This window comes from Centruroides vittatus, unplaced genomic scaffold (genome assembly GCF_030686945.1).
Source record: "Centruroides vittatus isolate TY-2023 unplaced genomic scaffold, ASM3068694v2 scaffold_861, whole genome shotgun sequence".
Classification (NCBI taxonomy): domain Eukaryota; kingdom Metazoa; phylum Arthropoda; class Arachnida; order Scorpiones; family Buthidae; genus Centruroides; species Centruroides vittatus.
Genome location: NW_027122718.1, coordinates 10,856,167 through 10,884,049, shown reverse-complemented (window position 1 = coordinate 10,884,049; position 27,883 = coordinate 10,856,167). Strand labels below are relative to the sequence as shown.

General features: G+C 29.4%; 1 protein-coding gene across 1 annotated transcript; it reads left to right on the top strand.

Annotated features, from left to right (window-relative positions):
- The first annotated feature begins 434 nt into the window (after window positions 1-434).
- On the top strand, window positions 435-26,709 carry rasp (protein-cysteine N-palmitoyltransferase Rasp). The gene is made up of 11 exons (XM_067288624.1): window positions 435-686; window positions 786-886; window positions 3,196-3,260; window positions 5,866-5,976; window positions 8,528-8,722; window positions 11,927-12,139; window positions 14,261-14,583; window positions 15,233-15,268; window positions 16,963-17,158; window positions 22,948-23,089; window positions 25,529-26,709. Exons 2-11 carry the CDS (start codon window positions 805-807, stop codon window positions 25,642-25,644), a joined length of 1,479 nt encoding a protein of 492 aa, XP_067144725.1. The 5' UTR covers window positions 435-686; window positions 786-804; the 3' UTR covers window positions 25,645-26,709.
- The last annotated feature ends 1,174 nt before the right edge of the window (window positions 26,710-27,883 follow it).

Below are 27,883 nucleotides of genomic sequence, written 5' to 3'. Positions count from 1 at the left end.
TGAATGGCAAAATTAAAGTTAAAATAAAAATATTTGCATTAACAGAAAATTTGTTCTTGCAGATCGTTAGTTGTGTCGAATACCGAGCGATGTTCCCCCTCTTCCGAACACGTGTTCGAATGCCGAATTGTTCGAGTTCGGAGCAGTTCGAGTACCGAGGTATAACTGTGTAATATTTAATATGTAATATAATTATTAATTAACGAGAGATTATCTACGCCTTGTTTTGTTTTTAGCAATCAATCAAAATTAATTCTTTTGAAAATATTTTTAGTTCAAATGTGAGAGGTGGCGCTGCTAAAAAAAACCATCGTGTTTTCCACGTGATGCCAAGTGTTTAAAAAATAATTTCATCTTTCAATTGATTTATAAGTTAGATTCTACAAAAAAAATGAAAAAAAATAAAAATAAAAATGCTAACTGATCATTAGTTACCCTGCGAAATTTAGAATATTTTTAATGAGCATTACAGTTGGCATTAAATGATTTCAGTATTTTGTGTGTTAAGGACTTAATCATGTGTTTTTTTTTCTAACGATTTGTAACATTATGAAGTGAAAACAACTAAATAAAGAATTATTTTGCGTTTAATAAATATAGATAAGGAATTGCTACGTACTGTGAATTCTAAATAAACAAGAAATATTATCAACTATTATCAACTTTCATAATTATGACCTTATAAAGTATGCTACTGTTTATGGTTATTATTTTTAATATAAATTATGAATTATTCAGTTCTATCTTTGCAACTAATTGAATAGAAAAGTTCTGATTTATTTTAGTTTAGAATATGTATGAAGAATGAAACTTGGAATTTTTTACTGGATTATTTGGTCAGGAAGTTGCTGTTATTCTCTTTATGGTTTCAGTAAAGAATCATCAAGTATGTATTCAAATGCTATTTTTGAAATTATTTTATATTAATAAAATTTTTTATTATATAGTTATTGATTTGTTAACAATTACAAATTATATTTTAGAATGATTGTTTCAAATTTGACACAATATATTAAAGTAGTTAAAATAAATAAATCACGAACACTCAAACATCTAATTATGATGAGAAAATGTTAATTAAACATTTTGACTAATTAGACATTTTGCAAAATACAAACTGTTAACTGTTACATATAGAAAATTCTTAACTGGCAAATTTCTATATTTGAGCATATTTAAATATGTATCTTGGAACAAGACACCTACACCAGCAAACCTGAAATTACTAATTTTTACTAATGTTTTTGTCGGGTGATGTGTTTGTAAAAACTTGTTTGATTTTAATTTATTTGTTTTCCTCTGCATTATATATATATATATATATATATATATATATATATATACCTGAAGATGTCTGTTATATTCAGATGAAAATGTTAGTAAAAATTTCAATGTAAATCCATCTCTGCAAACCAAAAAAGTCTGGTAGACGTATCTTACAGCAAGTGCTGTAAGATACGTCTACCAGACTTTTTCGGTTTAGAGAGACGGATTTACATTGAAATCTACCATACAGCAAGCCGATTATATACTAATTAGTAAAAATTAGTAATTTGAGTTATGCTGTGTTGGTGTCTTGTATGTGTTTAAATTAATATATACCAGTTTTGGAAAGTTATTGATGGATCTCAGAACATATCAACTTAAACTAAATAAATGTATAACACAACAAAATAACCAATATAAAAATTTGATAAAAAGTTTTTATAAACATAAGTGAACAAATAAATGAACAAACAAACGTGTAACAAAAATTAACAGATGTGATTGTAAGGGAATTATTTTGCACCCGAAGATGACTTGTAGAACAAATTGAAAATGTTTTTGAATGTTTAATAAACATTTTCCCAGTGTAAATAAATGTTAGAGTTAATCATTTATTTGTCTAATTGTCTATTTAGTATTTGAATGTTAATTATTTTCCTGTGATGGTTAATGTTAAAGTTAGGGTGATCAGATATCCCCGATTTCCAGGGACTGTCCTAGTTTTGCTTGTTTTTAATATTAGATTGCCAAATTAATTTTCGAATAGAGCAATATTAGTAACACATTAATAAAATATTACCAATTTATAGATCAATAAATAAATAAACTTTTAAAAAATAACTGAAATTCAATCAGTTTTAGATCCCATTTTCACTGATTCTGAAATGTATCCCTGGTTGAATTGTAAATGATATGGTGTGCTTATTGAAGTAATAGAAAAAAGGATATACTTTATTTAAATATTTAAACATTTTTATCTTTTTTGAGATATTATAGGAAAAACAGCTTGTGGAATTAATATTAAACATTTTACATTGTTTCTAGATACCGTTTAAAGAATGCTTTAGAAATAACTAACTTAACAAACTCTAAAACCTATTATGCAACTTCAAACACGGCTGACTAGTAGATTTATTGAAGTATTTTTATTCACAAAAGTTATAATTGGATTTAAGCTTAACCAGCTCATCTTTAGGGATTAAAACTCCTTAAAAATGAATGAAACAAACTAGACCACTCTATTGACCACAACAAATGATATGGGTTAATTGGAACTGATATAAAAAGAAAATGGGGTGGCAACCTTTATTGTTTAAGGCCAACTTTTGATAAATGGAAAAATTTCTTAATAATTAGCAGACAATATTGTCCATTTATCAAAAGAGGTGTATTGTTTGTCATTAATAGAATAACAGACAATATACATTTTTAAAATAATAAATGTAGAGTGGAAAGACAATTATTGTGTCTATTCTACATTCTTGTCAAGAAATGAGATATGGAAAAGTACTGATGATAATATTTTGAAAGTAAAAAATTGAATGTAAAAAATTTGGAAAATACTATAAATGCTACTATATAAATGTGTATATTTATAGAGAAAAAATAAACAGTTAATAGTATTAAACACTGATTTTACTTTCCCAGCTGTTATATATACTGTATATAAGAAGGAAAAGAATTGAGAATTGTGTCAAATTTGACCCTTTGAGTTTATTGCAAATCTCAAGGTTTGAGGTTCCCTAAACCCAAAATATGGGGGGGAAAAGGAAAAAAATCCATGTGTGCATTGGTGTCTATTTCATAAATGAAATATACACCAACACACACACGGATTTTATAGTTAAATAAGTAATATTTTTCTTCATATCAATTTATATAGATCACATGGTTTACAGTTACAAAATAAATAAATATTTTCTTCTTCAGGAGCTCTTCCTTCTTTATATTCTGGAGATTTTCAAAAAGGATGGAAAATTTTAAACAGGAAACAGGTATGTACTACAAGAGTAATGGTAGTTTTTTTTTAAATACAAAACATATTTAGCTAGGAATTTTTTTTACTTATATAATAAAATTTTTAGATATTGTATTTGTAAAATAGTTTTAATATTTTTATACTATGATGCCAAATTCCATCAAGAATGTTTTTATGATGAAAATGTTTTAATTACAAAAATTATGCTTAAATTATGTTTGACAATTAAATGTAAAATAGAATTTGATTTTAAATATAATTAAATAGGGTAAGATTATTACAAATATTTAAAATTAAACAAAAATTAAGTAGATAGCTTGGAAAAAATCAAATTAAAGATTAACATTGTTATTTTCACATAAAATTACAATCTACTGGCAATCTATTGACTTCATTAAAAATTATTAATCATGATAAAGATTTAGAAACCTTCGGGTGATAGTATCTTAAGACACTAGAGGGGCTAAAGTTGTCCATGCTGTGGGTGTTAGCAGGGAACCCAACATTACTTGGTGAGATTGTTAGAGAGTGAAAAATGATTACAAAAATCCTTACAGTTATGTCATTTCCCATCTTTTATTGTGTTCATTATTCAAATTTAGAGTTTCCAACATCCATAGGCTATATGCAGATTCTTTCACACATGACTTTTATAAGTTGAAAGCTTTCTCTTAACAAAATTTCATCTGTAAAGAGCACCATAGTGGTAAATTGTGGTCACTTTGTTACAGAAACCACTGTACAAATTGTACCTAATAAGGAAAGTCATGTTCATACAAAGTCTGGACTTTCTATCTATGAAATGGGTTGTCTAATCAGAATATTTCAAAGAAAGTGACAGCTGAACCCATCATATAAACAATGGTAAGTATACTGGTGAAATGTAAGGTGCCTTTGGCACTTTACATGTCGCCAGTATTGTAGAAGTTTGTTGGTATTGTTTAAAAAGATATTATTATTATTTATGTAAAACAGATATTAAATATTTAGATCCTGAGATAAACCAATGCTGTTCTTAGGAATTGTATTAAAATTACATCAAGAAATTTTTGAAAATAATTTTTTGTATATAGGTTTATTTTAATAAATTAATGACTAAAGTTTACTTTCAACTTTGATAGTTGAGTGTAAGACATAAACTCAAAAACAGTTTTATAACTATATTATGAATATTCTTATAATAATAATAATCATTCAAGAAATAATATCTAATATAAGAATTTAGGTTTTCATTTCCTTTCTTTAGCTTATGTTTTAGATTGATTTGAAGTTAGTTGAGTTAATGAGTTTGATTAATTATTTAAAATAATATTAAAAAAAAATGCAAACCAGTGACAAGAAACAACAATCGTGATAACATTTTTACTTTCCTGGCTCTTATGTAAACAGAGAGAAAGTATTGCAATCAATCAAAAAAAATGACCCTCTCCAGATTTTATATTTTTGGACTTGGGACCTAGAAACATTAAGAAACGCAAAAACAAAAATCGGGCTTTTTTTTGTATGTATGGATGTTGGGGGCAGTGGCATAGTGAGGCGGTGTATCATGCACCAGGTGCCACTCACAGAGGGGTGCCCAAATGGTCTCCAAGACAAACTATATGTGTTTCTGGAGGAGGTGGGAGGTGCCAATAAAGTGTTGTGCTCGGGTGCCAGTTATGTTTGCTACGCCACTGGTTGGGGGCACAGTTTTGTTCATCCTCTTTGAAGCTTAATAACTACTGTGTTTTTTTCAAAAATTTCTGAAATTTTACAGGAAGGTTTCTGTATTAGGAGGATTAATGCTATTAAATTTTGACAATTAAAGATCGGGATTGGGGAAATTGTGGGGGAGTTGTGTGTCGTATCTCAAGTGGGATTGGACTTAACGATAACGATGATTTACTTGTTTTTAGTGTTTACAATTTTTATAAAACCCTCAAAATTAAGCTTTTTGCCATTTTATAATAATTAAAAATATAAAAAGTTTTTTAATAAATTATCATAACAGATGGAGTCACACACAGTTTTAAATGTTGCCAGGGAAATTAAGCAACTTGTTGTTGGATTTTTTTTGTATCAGGTCTAGCTTTCTATAGGGTAATTGGGCTGCAGTTTACAAATTGCAGACCTGTACATTCTTACTGTCATTCATCTGTCTGCCCTTCATTAATCTCAAGAACAAAGATAGATGTAAATTGAGACCAGATATGGAAAACTTATGGGCTGGAGGCCCCAATTAAATATATATGAATTTACGGTTTAGACAGGAAATCATGAGATTTTAATTCAAAATTTTATCCAGTACAGAGTTAGACAGATGACAGGCACCAGTAAAATACATACCAGGTGTGGAAAGCTTACGGGCTGGAGACTCTTATTAACTATACATGAACTTCCAGTTTGGACTGGAAGTCATGTGATTTTTTTAAATTAAAAGATGATTAAAAATTGCAGACTGACATTATGATGATGTCACAATCAATAGTTACTCATTATTAAATAAAAAGTTTATAAACTAAAGCTTAAACTGTCTTATATATGCATGAACTAAAACTATTGACACAAAGTTTAATTAATATATATCAACAGTGTAACTATTTCCTCAAATGTTAAAATTGATTTACATTGTTATTTAATAGGATATTTCAGATAGTGAATGGATGTTTTTCAAAAATGCCATTAATTTAACTTGGATATGGATTGTTGGACAAATTATCGCCACTCAAATATTTTTAAGAAAAAATTGTGAGGTAAAACTATTATAAACTACTTAGTATAATTATGTTAATTATAATGATCTAGAGTATTTCATTTTGTCGTGTTTATTTTTAATGTAATTCAAATAATTGTTGTTAATTATCGAATATTTTATGTACGGAATAAATACATAAAATATTCGATATTTAGCAGGAAAAAAGTCAGTTTATTCTAAATGTTCTTGGGTTCTCTTGTATGTTGTCAGGAAATTCTGACAAGTTTATGGAAGTATTTCAGATTTATCATGGAAATAAACATAATGAAATGATAATGTTAACAATGTTAAGCATTCCGCAGAGTAATAACTCGTCGTAGACTGCATAACTTATCACTACGACCGAAAACGTTAGTATTTAGTAAATACGGCTGCAAATTTACAAGGTGTTCTGAGTATGTTGTATTCACAGAATAATTTTAATAAGAATCTGCAGATAACTTTAATCGTAAAAATTTTAAATTAAACTAAATGATATTTTTCCAGTAATATCTGTATAAATTTATAAATCAGGAAAATTAAATTTAAAATATTAATTCAGTAATATACTGTAATTTGGCAATAAAAAATTCAATATAACAAATTGAAGTCGAATATTTTTTATACTCTGTATTAGTTTCTTCTATTACTTAATAGATAATGCTATTCTCTCTTAAGTTTTTATATATTTATAAAATTTGAAATTTTTTCTCCTAGTTATCACTATTTTATAGTCAGTTTTATGGCCTAAATCCTTCAGTCCTTTTATTAGTTCCTATTGGATTGTTGTGGATTACTTTCAACATTGGACATTACTGCAAATAAAAAAATTTTTTTATTTTTCAGAAATATTGTAATTCTTTAAAATTTATTTTAAATCATCACAAAATTTAGTTTATTCTAACATATTCTAACTAACAGGTTTTTTCTATAAGTTTAGATTATGAAGTTTATTACGTATTTTAGAGATTCCATTTCACTGAGTTTATTAATATATTTTGCATTCTGAAAATAAGTAAATAAAAACATGAAAATACTTAATACAGTGGACCTTCGTTATAGTGCTGTTAGCTATACTGTACACTCGGTTATAGTGTGGTTATAGTAGCTATAGTAGTATATAGCTCGGTTATAGTAGGTTATAGTAGCTATACTGTACACTCGATGTTTGCGACGTGATAAGCTCAAACACATATATACAGGTCCGTGCGGCGTTAATAAGTAGCACATTTTATTGTTACTGCATATTGAGTAATTGTTTATGTATTGAGTTCCTGCATGTATTTTGAATAGTGTTTAATTATTGTATGCACGATGAGTAAAAGAAAAGACAAGCTACAGTATGTACAGTAACAATTATACAGTATGTACTTATTAAGATGTATAACTATGTTATGTGAATTTTAATAAAACACTTAATAAATAAATTGGGTTTTTTAATAAAAAACATAATATGTATGTAGTTGATGGGAGGTTTCAGTATATAGTTCAAATCGTTCTGAGTAAATTTATTGTGTCGCCACCGCGCCGCTCAGTATAACGCAGGTGTTGTTTCCCACCCGATATGCGCGTTATATCGGGGGTCCACTGTAACTAAATTTAGATTTCTAGAAAAACTCTGAAAGAGTTAACTTATTCCTGTTACTTTCATTTATAATATATTGATTAATTTAATTAAGCAAAACACCATTCTAGAAAATACCCAGCATTGTATTTGTTTAAATACTTTAAAAAGTCTATAGTTAAAGACTGACTATCCTGATCCAACAAAATGTTGAAATGGGAGATGATAATGATTTTATATAAAGCTAATGAATTATAATATAAATTTCAGTATGATATTTATGAAATATGATTATTGCAGATTTTATCTCGGTTAGTTTCTAAATATCTACATTAAAAATGATTGATTTAGTACAAATAATTTTTGAAACTGTAAAATTATTGATTACTTTTCATAAAACTTCAACTAATAGAAGTATTGATTATAAAAATATAAAGTTGTTATTTAATGACAAAGATGATAAACTGATCTTGTTAGGAATTAATAATTTATATAAAATTAAATTATTTAAGATGATAAAATTTAAATTATTGAAAAATTTTGATAATGAATGTTACGTAAGAAAGTTTTGTTATTTTAAATTACAGGTACTCCTCACTTTACGACCAAGTTCCGTTCCAGCGACTACGCTGATAAGCGAGGAGCTTGCGCCGGGAATATAGGATCGTTGTAAAATTATCCAAATTATGCAACAAACTTCAAATTTATTCATAAAAAGACTATTATAGTACGCTATTAGCCTATTATAGTACTATAAGACTATTATAGTGTGCGCAAGCCTATTATAGTATGCTTAGTGCGCATGTCGCCATTCGCCACTGACCGACACTCAAGCCGAGAAAGGAGATTCCCCAAATTGCAGGTCGAAACTCGATTGGTCGTAAGTGCGAGTGGTCATTAAGCAGATAGATCGTAAAGTGAGGAGTACCTGTAGTTATTCAAATAATAATAATTGAGAAATTAAAAGCATTTTACATATAAAATAAATATTTGAATTTTTTTACAGTATCTGTCATTGTTCTACAGTGTATATTCAGTTGCATTTTTCATCAATTTTATTGGGATTATTCCTACATTATTTTACTTGAGTTGTATATGTTTTACATATATGATTTGTAAAACTTCAAATCAAATCTTATGCCTCGCTATTGCTGTTTGTGCTCTGTATGCAACAAGCTATTCACATTATGGAAACATAAAGGTAAAGGAATATATTTTATTTGAATTAATTATTATTGTATTGCTATCTTAAATATAATATTTTGTATAAGTAATAGGTGAGAAAATAAGACAATATTGATGATAATGAATGAAATAATTCAAAAAAAACACAGAAATGAAAATACTGTCATCATATTACATGGACATCTTCAGTTGGAACAGATATAAAAATTATATTTGTTTTAAGTGAATCAGCATCCGTTTATGTGTATTTGGGTCCATCCATCAAGTGAACAAATAGCTAACATGGGATGATTAATAATTGGAAAAATTATATAGAGAAGATCTGATTGATAGAATTAACAGATTGTAAATTACACCACAGTATTTAAAAGTGCAGTAGTAGAGATTTAATGTAATGAATCTACTTTTACATAAAATTTACTCACTGACAAAATTTTATGCACCAAAAAAAGGAAGCATTTAAATTAAATGAAACGTTATTAGTTTGAATATGATGATGATGATAAATGACCACAATATCAAAGTAAAGGAACAATTCTGTTTGAAACAATGGTACAATTTAAAAATGCTTTAGTACATTATAGTATATCCCTTTGTCTGGATATATGTGATGATATAGTCAGCCATTAAGGCTTACAGGCTATCCTGTGACAGATTTTTCTACAAATGCTATAACTGCCACTCCAGATCCCTCGCACTCATAGATAGATGAAGCTGATGACCCCTCTGGTTTTGCAAATGCTCAATGGGTGACAAATCTGGAGATTGGGCAGACTAAAGAAATTGATGGAGATATTTCTGGAAAATCTAGCTGTGTATAGCAGAGCATTATCTTGTTGGAAAATAGCTGTTTGTATCCCCCTCTATGAAAGGAAACAGCTTGAAGGTACAGAATTTCTTGAATGTACCACTATGCTGTCAATATCCTTTGCATCATTACTAGGGGGTGCCCAACTGTCATATGAGATGGGTCCCAGATCAGCACACCAGCAATTGGTGTAATGTGCTGTTCAACAGTAAAGTCAGGATTGAAGCACTCACTAATGGTTTTCCATTAGTGAGTGCTTCAATCCTTCTGTTCCTTTTCTGTTATTTACACGTGTAGGTCATTTCATTGTTATCCACATTTGATATAATCTCTTATCACATACTGCCATGATGCTCACGTCTGTCCACTACAACTGTCAAGAATTAATGCGATTGGCAAAGCGTAGTGACAACGGGCCAATAGAGAGCAGGGTCCTTGCCATAATACGGTTTGCATGCCAATTTTCGTACGTGTGTTAATCAAGCTGAATATTTGGTATTCGGCCTGAGGCTGAATATACTATTCATTGCAACATTAGTATATAATGCATACATGTTTTATAACTATGCTAAATTCTGTTTTCAGTTATATTTGTTTTGTGTTATTTTAATTTAAAATGGCATTTCTTCAATCTTGTTGATATAAACAATAATGATTTGTTACAAAGTGACTGTTATTTTTGATGAGACCATGTCTCGTCTCTAAAATTGTGCTGCTGTCAACAGCTGCGCACCTTAGACGTATGAAGGAGTACATGTCAGGAGTTGCAATTTGGCACTGAGTGTTTGGTGCCCAAATCGTCCGCACATGAAATAAACCAGATTTGTAGGTAGCAAGGAACCGAGAACTGGGTCAAAAGAAAATAGAAAATGCTGAGACTGTTTCTACAAACAGGTACGAGTGTGAGATTTGTGCATGCATTGTTCGCACTCTCTGAGACATAGTCTCATCCCAAAAATGGTTTTGCCGTTTTACTTGTTAAGTGATGAAAATTTCATTATTAATGAAGGAAGTTTCGCTTCTGAGATAATATCAATCATTCATTTTTAGATTTACATTTCTAAATTTATTTAGATTATTATTAGAATTATTACTTTAATTAAACTCTTGAAAATGAATTCTTGATTTTGATACCATATATAGTTGTATCAAAATGTAAAATGTATAAGTAAGATTTTTTAATGTTATATTTACACTTAAACTATAATTTAAAATCTTCATATATAAAAATACATTCCTACGTGTTTGAACACATTGAATTTTACTTGTGTGTTTCTCACTCTCTAGCAGATGATAAAGAAGTCTATCTTGTGATTGATTCGCAATGAAGACTTCTCCTGAGTAATGATGAATGGAACCTGTGAGTGTTAAGCAAAATTGAAGTTATGTACTGTATTTGCTTGCATATAAGACAAGGTTTTTATTTATTTATCACTGCTTCAAATTTTTAGGTTGCCCTATATGTGCAAGCAAAAGATTCTTTGCGTTTTTGCAAATAATTTTTGTCAACCATGTATTCGCATTTTTTACCGGATGCTTAGCCTCTTGTGTTTTAAAACAAAAGTATTTTATGTAGGTCGTTTGAATCGTTCTTGTATATTGTCAGGAGTAAAAGACAAATAGCAATAGGAAAAGGAAAGCTTTTGAATTGAATTCCAGATTGAAATTCCAAAATCACATGGGAGCACGATATATGTTTTAATCCATTCCCACATGAAAACAGATGATTACTCGGAAATCAGAATTTGGAGAAACTCATAAGTGTAATCGACAGAGAATGGATTCAACTGTTAAGAATTGGAAAAAAAAAGGTCCCCGATTGTCCAGCTTTACGTGAACAAATTATGATGTCGATTTTACAAGATTTTCCTTAAAAGTTTAAAATGACAGTAATTTTTGTAGGACAATGTGTGCATTTATGTTCATTTGATATTTTACTTGTGATTAAACAAAATAAAATTAGAATTGTATTAATAAACCTAATTTTCTTTATTTTGATCTTTAAAGTTACACCTCGTCCTATATGCGAGGTCGTCTTATATGCAAGTAAATACAGCAGTCTACAATGTGATTTTCTCATGCCTCGCATCAATAAATCAATTAATTGTTTTAATTTTTTTTAAATTATAGCAAATAATAATGCAATAAATAGGATGTTTAATGCTTTCAACATCTTTTGTTCTTTATCTTCTGTAAGGATTGTCATTAATTTTATATAACTCATAGTAAGTGTTCAAACTTTTGCAGTGAATGGTTATAATTTAACAATATTTACAAAATTACATCATTGATACAAATAAACATTAATTGGCATTAATCATACAATAAAATGTTTAAATGTACTTACTACATAAGACCTGATTTATGATAAATGCATATTTTTAATATTAAGTAATTATTTTTATATTACAGAAAATTTTTATTGAAGATGAAACTAAAAGTTTTCTTTTTGATATTGGTTTGGGATGGTTAATGGCAAGATGCGTCAGTTTTTCTGTAGACAAAATCAATGGAAAAGTTTTGAAATTTTCTTTTGAAGAAATAGTTGGAGTAATTGCTTATTGTTTATATTTGCCTGTGTTTTTTACTGGACCACTTATAAATTACAACTGTTTTAGGAAACAGGTAAGAAGTAGAGTTATTAATAATTAATCACATTCTTAAATTCTTACTGTGTTCTATTTAGTAAGAGGAATGCTACTATGGCTGCGATATCATGTTATTCAAAATTAAAATAGGATTGATGTATTTTTTTTAAGTTTCAAAACACAAATATTCATAAATGAAGTGAGATTTGAACCTGTAATTTGATAAATTACATTGTTAATGTCCGTTTTTCCCAGCAGTTCTAAATTATTTAAATTAATTAATTAAATTATAATTATTAATGTTAATACGAGATGGCGCCTAATGCTTACCTCTAGAGCCAAATTGGTACGTAATTCATTTAGTGATTAGCCTTAAACTAGCCCGATAGAGTTTCGGCATTTGGTTGGTGTCTAGTTAATGTCAGAGTTTATTAAAACATTACGGTTTGTTACTGTGTTTAATATTTGAAGTCAGTTTGAAAAAAGTACATTGACATTGAAAATTATAATTATGATTTTTGAAATATTAATATTTCTGCAATTCTGATTGGAAAAAATAATTTAATATAAAATATATTTTTATATTGCAAATGTATAAAAATATATTATTATGTTAATTTTTCAGTGTTAATAAGTGTTCATACTACAGCTGCAAAATTAACATTAAAAAATATTTGTTTTGGGATCCATTTCTTTAGAAGTATTAACAGAAATATAATTTTTTGTACTATAAATTTTGATTTTGAAATGTTTGAAAATTTAATCTATTTTTTATTATAATTTTTAAAAATCATCAGAAACATTACAGTAAATAAGATAACATTATGTAATTTAATAAATTTATATATTTGTTAAAGAAGCTTTAAATATAAATCTAATTCAAGTTGCTTTTTTTGGTACAAAATCTTTTTAGACTATTTTAACTTTAATTCTTTCAAAATATTAAAATCAAAAATTTTGTGATCAATATTATTGATAGAATATCAAGAAATACAGTAGACCCCCTTATAACACGGTAGATACGTTCCGTGTTATATGAATCCGTATTGTACGAGTCACTTAGATTTTACAAATACATGAGCCGTTCACAGACCAAAGCGATTAACTTGTTATATTTAAAATAACTTTCTTTAGTAATCAGGTTTAAGGCACTACATGACAACAATTTTTATGGCTGTTGAATAATAAATGTTTTTTTTTTCACAAGAAAACACAACTTTCCCGCCTAAACTGTCCATGTATACACGTGCCGCTGGACGGCGGTCATCCAATCAGCATCCTCGCTATGCTGGTAGCTCTCAAGTAGGTCCGCTGCTCGTCCGCTATTGGTCCAGATTCGACCAATCCTGTCGAGACACGAGTCGGCCATGACAATCTGTCTCATTCTTTTACAGTGTTATACGAGCCTCTTTTAGCGTGTTATACAAACACGATCACAATTTTTCCGCCGTGTTATATGAATCCGTCTTATACGAATCCATGTTACAGGGGGGTCTACTGTATGCTCAAATTAAAAAAATTAGAACACAATTGTCTCATTTATGAGTTAGGATGGCTCATAGGTCAAAATTCTCATTGAAAAACTATGAGTGAATGTTTACGTGTAGGTGTGATAGCAATATAAAAGGAGATGTAAAAAGTAAAAAGTAGCTTAAAAAATGTGATAATCTAGTGTCATAATAACTGCAAGGTAACTTAGACATAAGTTTTGTTAATATAACTTAAGTTGTTTCCCACATAAATGTAAATTTAGGATGACAACATCTGCCATTGGGATCAAATGTTTTTTGAAATTTGTTTAGCAAGTTCTTGATGATTAATTTTCTCTAATTGTAGATTGAAATTTCACTTTAAATATACAGATATATCTAAAGTATTCAAGTACCTAATTTTGTTTTTATTATTTTATACTTATTTTAAACAATTTTTAATATAGTAAAACAGTTTAAAAAATTTTTTCACTTAATTATTTCATGTTAACTAGAAATTTCAAATCGATATATAATATTTATGACTTTACTCTAGAATATCAGATAGAACATTTAATAATTTGCATTATCTTTATTTTTAATTTCAAAATATAGTTTCAGCAACTCCAAAATTTATATATTATTATTGACAATGTGACTATAAATATTTATAAAATTTTATTTTGTAGATTACAGCTTCTCGTATTAAATGGACACGGGAAAGAATACGTTCAGTGATAATCCAGTTATTGCGATATGTTTTATCATACTGGATTGTCGAATTTCTTCTACATTTTCTGTATTGTTCTGCAATGCAGTTTTATCCAAGTCTTCTGCATAAACTGGATAGTTGGACACTCTGTGGATTAGGTTATAGTCTACCTGTGCTATTCTATTTAAAATATTTTGTAATATATGGCATAGCAGGATTATTTGCTCAAGTTGAACAATTTACTTTTCCACCACCACCTAAATGCATAAGTAGAATTCATTTATCTTCTTATCAGTGGAGGTAGGTATATATTTTTTAAAGAAAATTTATGTATAGAATTTAATTTTATATTATTATTATTAATATATGTATTTTCTGTTTCATTTATTATCAAAAATTCACTTAAAAACTTAGATACACTGTATATTCCAAAAAATGCTGAATATGATTTGTATAAATGTTTCTATAATTGTTTAAAAACCAGATGCATAATCTTCTAAAGGATCAAAAGAAATAATTTGAAAATTTAGTGGTTGGTACGGTACATTTATACCTCTCACTATGAAAATCATTAACATACAGTACACTTGTAGCAAATAATTTTTTTTGTTACTATTTTAATTCACAGCTTAATTTTTAACAATTTTCATAAAGTAATTATTAGAGATATGTCATGTCTTTAGAAGATAGCAAAGGAACAGTTTTTTTTTTTTTAAAGCTTTCTATTTATTTGATTTATTCTAAGGACTTCTTATATATCTGATGTGTTTTTGATAATGAAGTTTAAAATATTTTAAGGTTAATTATAGTCTTGTAATTTTTAGTTGTTTGTTTAATTGAATTTAACAGTTTTTTTCATGTGATTATGTATTAAATTTAATAGTTTCATGATTTTTACTTAGTTGTTTTCTTATATATACATTTATTTAATAATAATATTTATTTACAGGTATTTTGATAGGGGTTTACATTTATGGTTATCAGAGTAAGTGAATTTCATATAAAATTTTTAGGTTTTGTATTATTGGTAAACCTAAGATTTGTGATATTTTGTAAATTAAAACAAAATTAGCACATTTTTTGTATAAAAGTATAGCAATGTTTACTTTATTTTTCATTTTAAATCATTCAAGGAATGAAAAATTTACTGATAATTTTTCTGAATAAAAAAAATTATATATCAAAGCACTTAGGACAGTGAAATATTTCATAATAAATGTTAAATTTTCTGGACTATATAAAACTAATAAATAAGTAATATGCTTAACGACTGCCATATTAAATCGGGCTACTTCTCCACAATTATTTTTATTAATTTCTAAATAATTTGTCATTAGAAGCAGGCATTGTGTCATCTCTTATCAAATTTAATAATTATTATTAAATTAATTTTTATAAATAATTTAGAATTTTTGGGAAGAAAAGAATTGGCCCAGAGCAGGACTTGAACCCACAACTCCTTACAGTGCGAATGTGTTGTCATTTACACTACCCAGACCTCCAGACTGATTTCTTCCAGACATTAAGTGGGTGATTATAGAATGAGGACACTGAAGGCATTTCCAGTTTGCATAAGTAACCAAGGATCATAATTAAATGTCTGAAAGAGGAGATTTGTTTGGAGGTCCAAGTAGTGTAACTGACAACACATTTGCACAGTAAGCAGGAGTTGTGGGTTTGAGTCCTGCTCTGGGCTAATTCTTTTCTTCTAGAATATTTTAAATTATTTATTAAAATTATTAGATTTAATAAGGGATGGCACTTAACACCTGCTTCTAGTGACAAATTATTTAGAAATTAATTTTAAATAATTGTGGAGAAATAACCTGATTTAATACAGCAGTTGTTTGGCATATTACTAATATATTGGATTTCATTATGTTTGTATATGTAATAAATAAGTTTGCATTAAATATATATACTGTGTATATATATTTATTTATTTTATTTATAATTTTCATAATTAAATTTTTAAATATAATATTAAATTTTAAACTTTTTATTTAGTTTTAAGTTATTTTAAGTCTCTTGTATTTAAGCCACCAGTGGATATGGAATAGATCATCTGTTTATATTGAATGGAAAATAAATTTGAATTTAATATTTCAGAATTAAAATATTTTTGTTATCTTCCAAGAGTATATACCATTGAGAATTGAGCTAAATTGAGTGCATAATCTTAATGCATGGTTTAATTTTGATACGCAAATTTTATGTAATGTAATTTTTAAAATACATTATATTTAGTTAATGATTGATTTTCTTCTATCATTATAATGTTAATTTATCAAATATAGTATTTAATAAAGAAAATGTAAACTTTCAATTAGAATAAAATTTCATACATAAATATAAGTTCAACTATGTCAAACTATAAAATATAAATAAATCTAAAAATTAAAAAAAAAAATGCAAAATAGATATATATATTATGACTGTCCACTTCTTACAATTTGCTGCAAAATTATCATCATCAATTGTTAAAGATTTTTTTTATTAAACTTTTTTTAATTAAAAATAAATTTTCTCTATCTATTTTAAGTTTTTAATTATGAGTTTTTTGCTGAATCTGCAAATTTTATAAAATGTAAAATATTTTAAATATTGTTTCTAATATTTAATTTTGATATATTTTTTTTTAAAATAATAATTTCAGGTTTATAATTTTAATTTTTCTAGATATATTTATTATCCTGTTGTTGGATATGGTAAAAGAAAAAGTATTTTTAAAGTCTTTGGTTGTTTCCTTTGTTTTGCATTTGTTTGTATCTGGCATGGCATGGGAAAATCAATTTGTGTTTGGAGTTTGTTAAGTTTCCTGGGTGTTGTTGTAGAAAAGTTTTCCTCTGAAATTAATTCAAAGACATTTCGTAAGGTAAAAATTTTATTATTTATATTAATATATACATATATATATAAATGATGATCATAACTAGCAGCATATAACAATAGAAAATAATTTCTTAATAACATCCAATAAAAAAGTTCTAATAATGCTGCTTTAAATTATAATAATAATAATAATTATTATTATTATATTTTTTTATTATTATCACAATAATAATAAAACAATACATACATCACAATAGATCTGATGCCTCTCTCATTGAGAAATGCAGTAAGATCACTTATAATAATAGACATCTCTGTTCCAAACACTCAACATAAAAATTGCACACATAGAAAAAATCAATGAGTACACTCCACTTGCTCAAGAAATGAGCAGATAAGGCATTTTCTTGAGCAGATAAGGTATTTATTGTACCTGTTGTCCTCTCTTCTACTGGTGTTATACCACATATTACTACACAAAAGTCTAGAAACATTAAACCTTAATAAAAACATATACATGACACTGCAGAAAGTCACAATATTGAACACATGTCACATTAATGAAAACACAGATCTACAGCTACATGAATCTTGGGAGGGTTTCCTAACAGATGGGAAAAGGAGGAAAATAAACAAACCAACATACTGTATTTTACGGACTATAAGATGCACTTTTTTCTTCGAAAAATTGTCTCCAAAATTCAGGTGCGTCTTATAGGTATTTTTTTTAAAAAATTGCTTAAAAATTAAGGTGCGTCTTATAGTCCCTAGCGTCTTATAGTCCGTAAAATACCCCACGGAAGTGGGTAGTATCGTGAAAGATTGTACAACTTTATCGAAAGATTCGGCGAGTGATCACCGATATATTCTGACTACTCTACAACATCACCAGCAAATTAAGGATCATGTCACTAACTATTATAGCACTATAACTAACTGGGAATACTTCCGGGCCTCTTTCGCAGAAAAATGGAGGAACTTTCAATTTACAGAACTAAACACCCATGAAAGGATTGACAATTATGTGAACCATATGACACAATCTATTGTCGAAGCCCTCAAGATTTCTTCCAGACAGAAATTAAAGAAAAACCGTACGCACTGGTGGAACGATGATTTAGACCGTGAAAAGAGGAAAATCAAAAGATTAAGAAAGAAATGGTTAAAAGAACGAAACACAGAACGAAGAGAACAGCAAAGTAGGGATTATGCCAATGCTCTACGGACTTACAAAGCTAATATTAACAAAGCAAGAACGACGGCGTGGCGGGAATTTTGCGGAAGATCAACGGTGGACCCCTGGGGCGAGCCCTATAAGATCGCGTTCAAAAATAAAAGGAAGGCAACCCTGCCGAATGTTACTGACACCAATCCTCAAACCAATAACTATTCAATTAGCAGTAATCTACAGAAGCTTCTTGATTTCCATTTCCCCAACGACAGTCAAACAGATGACTCACCTACTCACCAACGAATACGTATAAATCTCGAGGACATTTACAGCGAAACCAACGATAAATGGTTTTCTTTTAAAGAGGTGCAACAAGCGATCCGCTCCCTGGCTAATAAAAAAGCCCCAGGGCATGACGGTATTACTGCGGAGGTGGTAAAAGAGGCGTTTGCTGAAATCCCAATAGCTTTCGTCATTCTTTACAATGGGTGCCTAAGGGTGGGCTACTTTCCCGATTCATGGAAAATAGCTAACGTAAAATTCATCCCGAAAACAGTTAACCCAGTGGAAAGAAAAGACTATAGGCCAATAAGCCTGCTCCCAGTTATGGGTAAAGTACTCGACGGGCTGATGATAGATAGAATCAATTGGCATGTTGAAAAAAATAATATACTAAATACCAACCAGCATGGGTTCAGACCAGGTAGATCCACAATTACTGCTATTGGAAACGTAACAACTTTCATAAAAACTGCATGGGATAAAGACCGTCACGCACTCCTCATTAGCATCGACTTCAAGAAGGCGTTCGACCACCTCTGGTGGCCGGTGCTTAAATATAGTTTAAGGGAAATGAAATGTCCGCAAAATATCTATCAGCTGCTGGATAATTACCTGACCAATAGGAAAGCTGGCTGCCTATCCAACAATATAAATATTATTAAAAATATAGAAAGAGGTTGCCCCCAAGGTTCACGCAGCGGGCCTGGGCTGTGGAACCTAATGTATAACAACCTACTCAACCTGCTTCCAACAACTGATCATGTTAAGATACAAGGATTCGCAGACGACACCATTGTCATGATACAACACCAGAACTGTAATGTCCTTCAAAGGATAGGCAATGAGGTCCTCAACGACATCAACCAATGGAGTATAGACAACAAACTCCCAATAAACCATCAAAAATGTGAGGCACTCGTGTGCACGAAAAAGTCTAATAGAAAACAATTACAGAGGCCCCTGTGTTTGTACATTAATAACCATAAAATCAAGATAACGTCGCATATGAAGTATCTTGGTGTAATACTGGACCCAACTCTGAGTTGGTCAACTCATATTGATGAACTGTGCAAAAAGGTAAGCCAGAAGGCAAACATGATTTACCACATTGCTAGGAACACATGGGGTCTAGGCCCGAAGCACTGTAGACTTATCTACAAAGGTGCAATTGAGCCGGCTTTGCTGTATGCGGCTCAAATCTGGGGACATCGGGTGGACATTGTCCATAATAAGCGAAAAATCCTGTCTGTCCAGCGTACCTTCGCTATTCGCATTTGCAGGGCGTACCGCACGGCCCCTACAGATGCTCTTCTGACAGTCGCTAATCTAATGCCTATTCACATCAAAATTAAAAATCTGGTCTGGACTTGGAATCTTACAACAACCGACCTGCAAAACTGTAGTGAGGACGATTTGAAGACTATAGCTGCAGAAAACAAATATCCTCCAGATGGAATCCAAACGCTAAAGCAAATCAAATCCTATGATATAGACAATTACTACAATGACCCGACTAAGAACTTCCACCCAGCTGAAAGGAACAATGTCTTGATCAAATTTGAGAGAGATACTACTAATCCAAGCACAAACTGGCATATTTACACTGATGGTGCCAGAAATGAGAAGGGAACTGGTGCGGCCCTGGTGGTCTACAACGGTGTCGATAATTCTGTGGTACACGAAGAGTACTATAAACTTAATTCCAAATGTACTAATAACCAGGCTGAATTATGGGCCATGTATAAGGCCCTTGTTTACTTTACAACTAACAATCAGAAACTCAAAGGGTCAGCTACCTTCTTCACGGATAGCCGCTACGTTCTCCGGATCATCAGCGGCAGCAGAAAGAGCACCGCCACAGGTGTAAAAGTTGTTCATCTGGCCAACAGTCTTAGCAAAAGAAAGGCCGTCTCGTTTTGCTGGGTGCCAGGTCATCAGGGAGTCGGCGGAAACGAGAGAGCGGACGAATTAGCCAAACGTGCTGCCGGCAGTAATCTTGAAACGGCTTTCAACTCACTTCCCTTCACCTACATCCACAATCTCACCTACGTCATGGCAACTAACCTGTGGCAGACCGAATGGTCTTCGTCCACCACGGGCAGACTCACGTACCTTTTCTTACCATCCATAGTCGAACGCCAAAAAATGAACTACCTTACTCCTTCATTCAATCTTACGCAACTGCTCACCGGCCATGGGAATTTCCCTAGTTACCTGAACAGAATAAAAAAGCGAAATGACGATGTGTGCAACTGCGATAGCGCTGCTATAGGCAACGCCCAGCATATTCTACTGGATTGCAAGACCTATGACATAGAACGCAGGCAACTGATCCTCTACTGTCTATCTAATGGACATGCTTGGCCACCTGACTGGAAGGTGTTCTGCTCCAATAAGGACTGCTTTAAACACCTAATGACTTTTGCGTCCAATTGTGACATCCTCAAGAATAGCCTTACAACGTAAGGCTCCAGAACCACGGGTTCTGCTTCTGTTATTATTTATTGTAAACTGCTTATTGTATTTCCATTCACTGCCTTTCATGTATATTTTCACCTTGTATATTGTACTCATCGTCGCCAAATTGGCATGCTGTATTATCTTCTATTTGTTTTTATTACTTAATAATTGCGGTGCAAGACGCCAATGTGTTCCCACTACACTATCTTCCCTTCACACTCTATCCCTATCAACTATCCTCCCACCTCTTCCCCTCACCCCAATCCTTACTTCGTAACCCCTCCTCTTCCATTCAAGGCAAAGTCTGCAGACAGCCTTCTTACTCTATCTTCAAGTCCGTAAAATACGGTACTTGTAAACCAGAAAGAAACACACCCAAAAGCAATGTTAAAAGCAGATGTGAAAAAATGATGTACTGAATGCATGTAAATTACTGTTGTGTGACACCACGATTCAGCCTGAACTCATCAAATTTATATTTTGTATTGAATATTGAAATCTATGTATGGGGACTGATGAGAGACCTGATAGGTCTGAAATGCATTTTGCAATAAATACACATAGGAAATGAAAAAAGTGTATCAATTTCTTTGTTCCATGACTGTCCGGTGTGATAAGTCCATCTGCATGAAAAATGCACTAGCACAAAACATAATAAATAAGTCAATGGACAAAAAGCAATTTGGATAATAACATGTCACATTGTTAGGAAGTTTATAGATGTTGACACACATACCAATAACACAGAAGCTTAATATAACACTTGTTTGGGTAGCTATGCCTTGACTTTAGTCTTCACTTGGCAGCCATATCAGCGGAGCATGACATTCGCAACACAATAATTTCTTAAAAAAGACACTTTAAAATAGATTTTTGACAAACAAGAATTATAGTTCCATAAAAAAAAATCTATTTTTAATGAAATTAATTCTTGTTTGTATTACTGAAGAAAGTTATGAACCAAACTGAAAAATTTGTTGATTTTTTTTTTTGGATTTTCTGAAGACAACTTCAGTTCATTGAGCTTTATATCTCAAAAAGAAAAAAAAATTGACAATAGAATAAATATAAAATTTAATTAATAGTTCTAAATACACAAGTGACTTCAGTATTCTTATCAAAAAGCATTATAATTTAAAATTATTTTAATTGTGATTCAATTAAAAGGTTGCAATTTTGATTACATTTTATTATACCATATATTTATGTAATCTCTTCATATTTGGTTTGTGTATTTGCTTAATTTTGAATATAGTAACTTTATTTGGATTGTGTGTATTTGTGCATGTGTGTAATATATGTAAATGTGAATAGAAAATGTAAAAGTTAGCAAATTACTATCTAGAACACAAAAATTTTTATTAAATCAGAATTAAAATAATTTTAAATTGATCTTATAATTATATAATGATATTGTATATATATATTTATATAAAATTCAGTGTTTTCTTTGAGAAGATCTGTTACCAAAAGACAGCTTTTAAAATTGCAGAAAATTTTGTTAAATTAAAAGTTTTCACTGAACAATTAAGATTAATAACATTCATTTGTATGCTACAAGTCATGCTAATTGATTTATATCTATAATAATATTTATATAAACCTGTTAACATTCCACATAATCTTAAAAATTAACAATGCAAAAGGTCTGTTTGTTAATTACTGTAAAAGTAATTGATTAATGATTTGTTTTTAAATTATGACGCTGTCTAAAATAGTTTATTTCGAATAGATAAATTATTTGAAATAAATCGGTAATGTTTTAAAATTATTTGCAACCCTACAATAACATAAAAAACAAGTAAATTATTGCTGTGAAAGTATTTCCGTTTTCTTAAGTGTTAAGATTATAATTAAATTAAGTATAGTTAAATCAGTTTTAAAAATTATTTAAAATTTTATTGTATTTATATTTTCAGAAAGAAATATCTCATCCAATTGTATACAGACATATTAGAGCATTTTTTGGAACTTTTTCTTTTATATTAATGTGCTTATCTTGTATGTTTTTCTTGTCAAATTATGAAGTTGGGATGCATTTTGTAAATAAAATTATTTTTGGTAAGTTGATAATTTAGTTAAATAATAGTTTTTCTAAGTATGTATGTTTTAGCTATTTATAGTGTATTTTCAGTTTTATTATTTGAAAATTTTCTATAATAAAACATCCTTCCATTTATAAAGTTAATAAAACAACAGTTGGTTGCATCATAAGATTTGATTATTTTGGGAAACATTTTGGAATTCATTATTATGTGACCATTATGTCGGCAGTGCTCAAGTCAGGACTGACACCACCTGTGACTTTAGGTGCACAGGAATCTTCCAAATAATTATCATGTGAGCAGTTGTGTATAAGGAATGAATGAGTCCAGGATGGAGGAGGGAGTCGAGAGACAGCACACTGGAAATAATGCACTCCACTATGCATTTAACCAGCAAACAACAAATATTTATTTTTCAAGTGGGAAAAAATTTACAAAGAAAATAAAAATAGAGAAGAGAGTCTTAATGCATGCCAAAATGAGAGAGTGTATGTTTACAGTTGCATATGCAGGTTGATAAGTACCTCGATCTATAATGTTTGACAGTTGCTGGCCAGCTTTGACATCCTAGCAAGGAGAAGGAGAGTCTCTCACTTAGTTATGATGAGTCTTGAATCCCAAAGTTCATAAGAGTAAAATCCATAACAGTTATTGTCCAATTGATTGTTCGTTAGTTTGAAGAGGCCAAGGTCCAGTGGAAAGGGTGGAAAATTGGGAAGATTGGCGATGGAGCCCGGTGGGGATGAGCATACACTTCAAAACAGACAGGCAAAATCTCTCTTGACTTTTTTCCCCTCTTTTTTTTATTTGGGGTTGTTCCCCCTGGTATTTTGATGATCAAATTTGGTAAGGTCATGCAGGGAGTTGGTGGTTAGTCCAATCTCAATTTTTGTGAGACTTCCCTTGCTGAGTAGTTTTTATTGGAATATGTCACCCACAAAGAAAGGGTTATTGGTGGGAAAATATTGTGAAGTTCCTCAGTTGAATTTGTAAAAATAAAATAATTTCCCCTTTTAATTTACAAAAAGTACAAAATTAAAAAAAAAAAAAAAAATACTAGCCCAGGTTCTCACAATTCTATCTTCAGAAGACAAATATAACAGTGAGAGAAAAAGGAATATTTTTCACTGAATGTTCTTGCTATTACATACATTTTTAAAAATTGTATGATAAATTTTAAAGAAAAAAAGACAAACTAGTTTTTTTAAATTTAAGTGAACTGTTAAATTTAAATGTCGTTTTTCAGAGAGTAATTTGCTACAAACTTTTATGTATGGTTTACTATTTTTATATTTTAAGAAATAATAATATTCTGAGAGATTTTTTTTTTATATATGAAATTCTTAATGCTTAATAATAATCTAATACATTTTGTATATCCTAGTATATAAGAAGATACATGAAAAACATATATATATATATATATATATATGATCTGTAGATCAATTATAGATAATGTTAAAAATATGCTTATACATTCTTAATCCACAAGTGATTAAAGGATTCTATCTTTGTATATTTATTTTGTGCAGTGTATTTTGGTAAATGCAACTATTTCTGAACACAATTTTTAAAATTTGAGTCAGTTTAAAAATCCCACGTACATACGTTGTGTGTGTGTATGTGTATATAAAGGCTACGCTGGTTTCACGGACAGATGGAATGAAAGCAGATGTATTACAAAAGATCAAAATGTTACAGCTAAAAATGGAACATTAAATATGTTACCAGAATAATCTGAAATCTTCAAAATAAAATATTTTTTTGTTTTTTAATATCTCAGATTTTTAACTGAGGAGGAACTGTGCTTGAAATGCATCTTAGCAAATGTAAGAAATTATCAAATAAAGGATATTGTTCAGTCACATGCTTTCTAAATACATTACTCAGTGGTTATAAAAGAAAAAAAGAATTTTAATTTAAAATGTCCTCAATAATTCACACATTTTAAATATCCCACAATCAAAAATCCATGTCTTGCAGCACCAAAAGTGACATAGTGATGTGCTCTGGTAATAATTAGTTTTTATAAAAATAACTTTTATGAATTATATTGAATGGAATTATATTTCAACAAATTTGAATTTCAAAATTGTTATTAAGCTGAAAACAGATTTCTTAATCTGGCTAACATTATTTATCCAATACAAGGATTGGCTGCAAAGCTTGAAATTACAAGTTTGAAAGTATGTTTTCTTTAGGATTTTTGCCATATTAACTAGACAAAGGTAAAATTATTGGCCTTTTTTGGGCTTTATTCCTACCTTATACTGTATGTATAAAATTATTATAAATTAAAAACAATATAGAGTGTCACAAAATGCTAACAATAGATTTTTGGAAGAAATTTAGAATGTAATTCCTAATATTTTTTAAATTGTTTATAATTGCAATTTTTATTTAATGTTACTTTTTATGTTCTACATATAATTGAAAATAAATGAAATTTTTATAGGTTATCCAGTACCACTTCTTCCAGTTTTTTTAATCATGTTTTGCGGATGCCAGGTATCTATTGATGTGCAAAGTTGGGAAGAAAGAAGAGAAAAAAGATTGAAGGATATTTTATGATATATATTTTTCTGATATTTAAATTATAAATACAGTAAAACCTGTTTAAAATGGAATGCAATAGTGCTGGCCAGAATATTCTATTTTGGCAGGTTTCCATTTTCTTTTTGATATAGAGAAGGTTAGGTTTTTATTAATTAAGTCTTCTAGAATTGGAGTGAGAGAGAGCAGTGTTGTATTGTCCCATTAAGATTGTACTTTTCAGACAATGAAAGTACAATCTAAACAAAGAAAAAAATGACACACTGTAACTTATTATCAAGAAGTTTGACATAAGATCTGAGTCAAGTTAAAGCATTAATTATGATATAAAATTTAGCAAATGTTACCAAATGATTACCAGATTTAAATTGGGTTACTTTACTGCTACTATTAATAATTAAATACTGAGTAATTTGGTACTATCTCTTATTAAATTTAAATATTTTTTCGAGAATATTCTAAATTATTTAATAAATATTAATTTAATTATAATTATTAAATTTAATAAGAGATGATACCTAATGCCTACCTCTAGTACCAAATTACTCAATATTTAATTATTAATAGGTGTGATAAAGTAGCCTGATTTTAAATCCAGTAATTGTTTGATTTCATTATAAAATATCAGGCTTTGAGATATTTATATAGCTAATGTTACACTGAAAAACTTTACTCGGGTTATGATATACAGTTGGCTACCAAAAAAAGGTTCTGCTTCTACATTAGACATTGTTTTTGACTTAAATTTATTTTCCATTTAGACAGATTTTTGTTTTGTAGCAGATTTGCTTTAGACAAGTTTTACTGTATTCAATTATATTATTAATTATGTACAGAAAGTTGCATCTTAAAATATATACAAAATGTACTGTACAAATATATACTTCTGATTATTTCAGAGGTATAAATTACAGAAGAGTGAATATAATTTATTTACTCTTCTACTCTTAATATGGTTATAATTTAAATATATTTAAAACTTTACAGTGTTGTTATTTTTTTTTATCACTTTAAATGAAGAATTTGACTATTTTAATACATATTTTAATGATTCAAACTATGATAAATTAGGACTAAATTTTGTAAAGCTTTTATAAAATCAATTATTTATATTAATTTTTGTGGTTATTTATTAATTTATTGCTTATAGTCACTTAAAATCTTTTAAAACTAAAAATATTTTCCATGATTAAGGCTATTTCACAGCTTATTCTTGCAACTCTTTCTTAAGATAATTGTAATAAGCAAGGCTGCTCTATGACGGATTTAAGCCCTTTCTATTGACACAAAAAAATTAAAATTCATTTGTTTAGACATAAACATGTTGTTTTTATAAACATTTATGATGGAAAATATGGTTTATTTGACCATCCACGATACAATAATCTTGCACATTTTAATAAAAGGCACCATACATCTGGTTTCATTAATCTTGACTGGGTTATAAAAGTGCACAATAACAGTAACCAGCCTATTTACTTATTGAAAGAAGCAGACTGTGTGATGACTCTGTGACAAAGTCCCTGTGTGTTGCCATAAATAAGTGCTTAAACTTTACGAAACTTCCAGAACCACAATGGAGTATAGCCAAGATACATGAAGCAATCTGTACATATAATTATTCAAATATTTTTCATTTTTGAGTTTAGCCCTTCTTTTGGTTCTTTATTGGCCTCTGATGATGATGATGATTTATAATTTTAATATAGAAATAGGACTTATCATCATATTTAAAATATTAGCATCTACCAATATTCGGGTAGCCAAGACAATAAACATACCAACCTATTACTAAAGTACAAACACAAACTACTAAAGAGTTTGGGTTGGAATATCAATAGTTTTCAAAGAGATTTGATTTGGATATGTCATCTCTCACCATCCCTCCTACTCCCACTGTGAGGTATAGCTATATTTACTACAGTGGTGCATCCAGAGGGGGGAAAAGGGAGCTCTGTCAAAGAAAAAGGAAAACAAAACAAACACTAGAAAATTTTCCAAAAATCTTTTCCTAATTAAAATTTGTATTTATTTATATTGTGTCACGTCTTCTATTTCTGTATTACTTATAAATTAGTGGTCACATAAGGTGGGAATGTTATTGAATTTGCATTAAAAATTTTTTTATCTGTTAAACTTTGCTCCCCAAGATTAAATTCTGAATGAATCGCTGATTTACCACATCCATGTTAAAAGATATTCTTAATATGTGCAGGATAGAGATGGTGTATACAGTTAAAATTATAATAACAAATTT

Bases quoted from the DNA above. Each gene is read 5' to 3' on its own strand.
- rasp (XM_067288624.1), top strand. From the start codon at position 805: ATGAAACTTGGAATTTTTTACTGGATTATTTGGTCAGGAAGTTGCTGT. The intron at 887-3,195 runs GTATGTATTCAA...TTTCTTCTTCAG, and splicing joins TTTCAGTAAAGAATCATCAA to GAGCTCTTCCTTCTTTATAT. The intron at 3,261-5,865 runs GTATGTACTACA...GTTATTTAATAG, and splicing joins AAATTTTAAACAGGAAACAG to GATATTTCAGATAGTGAATG.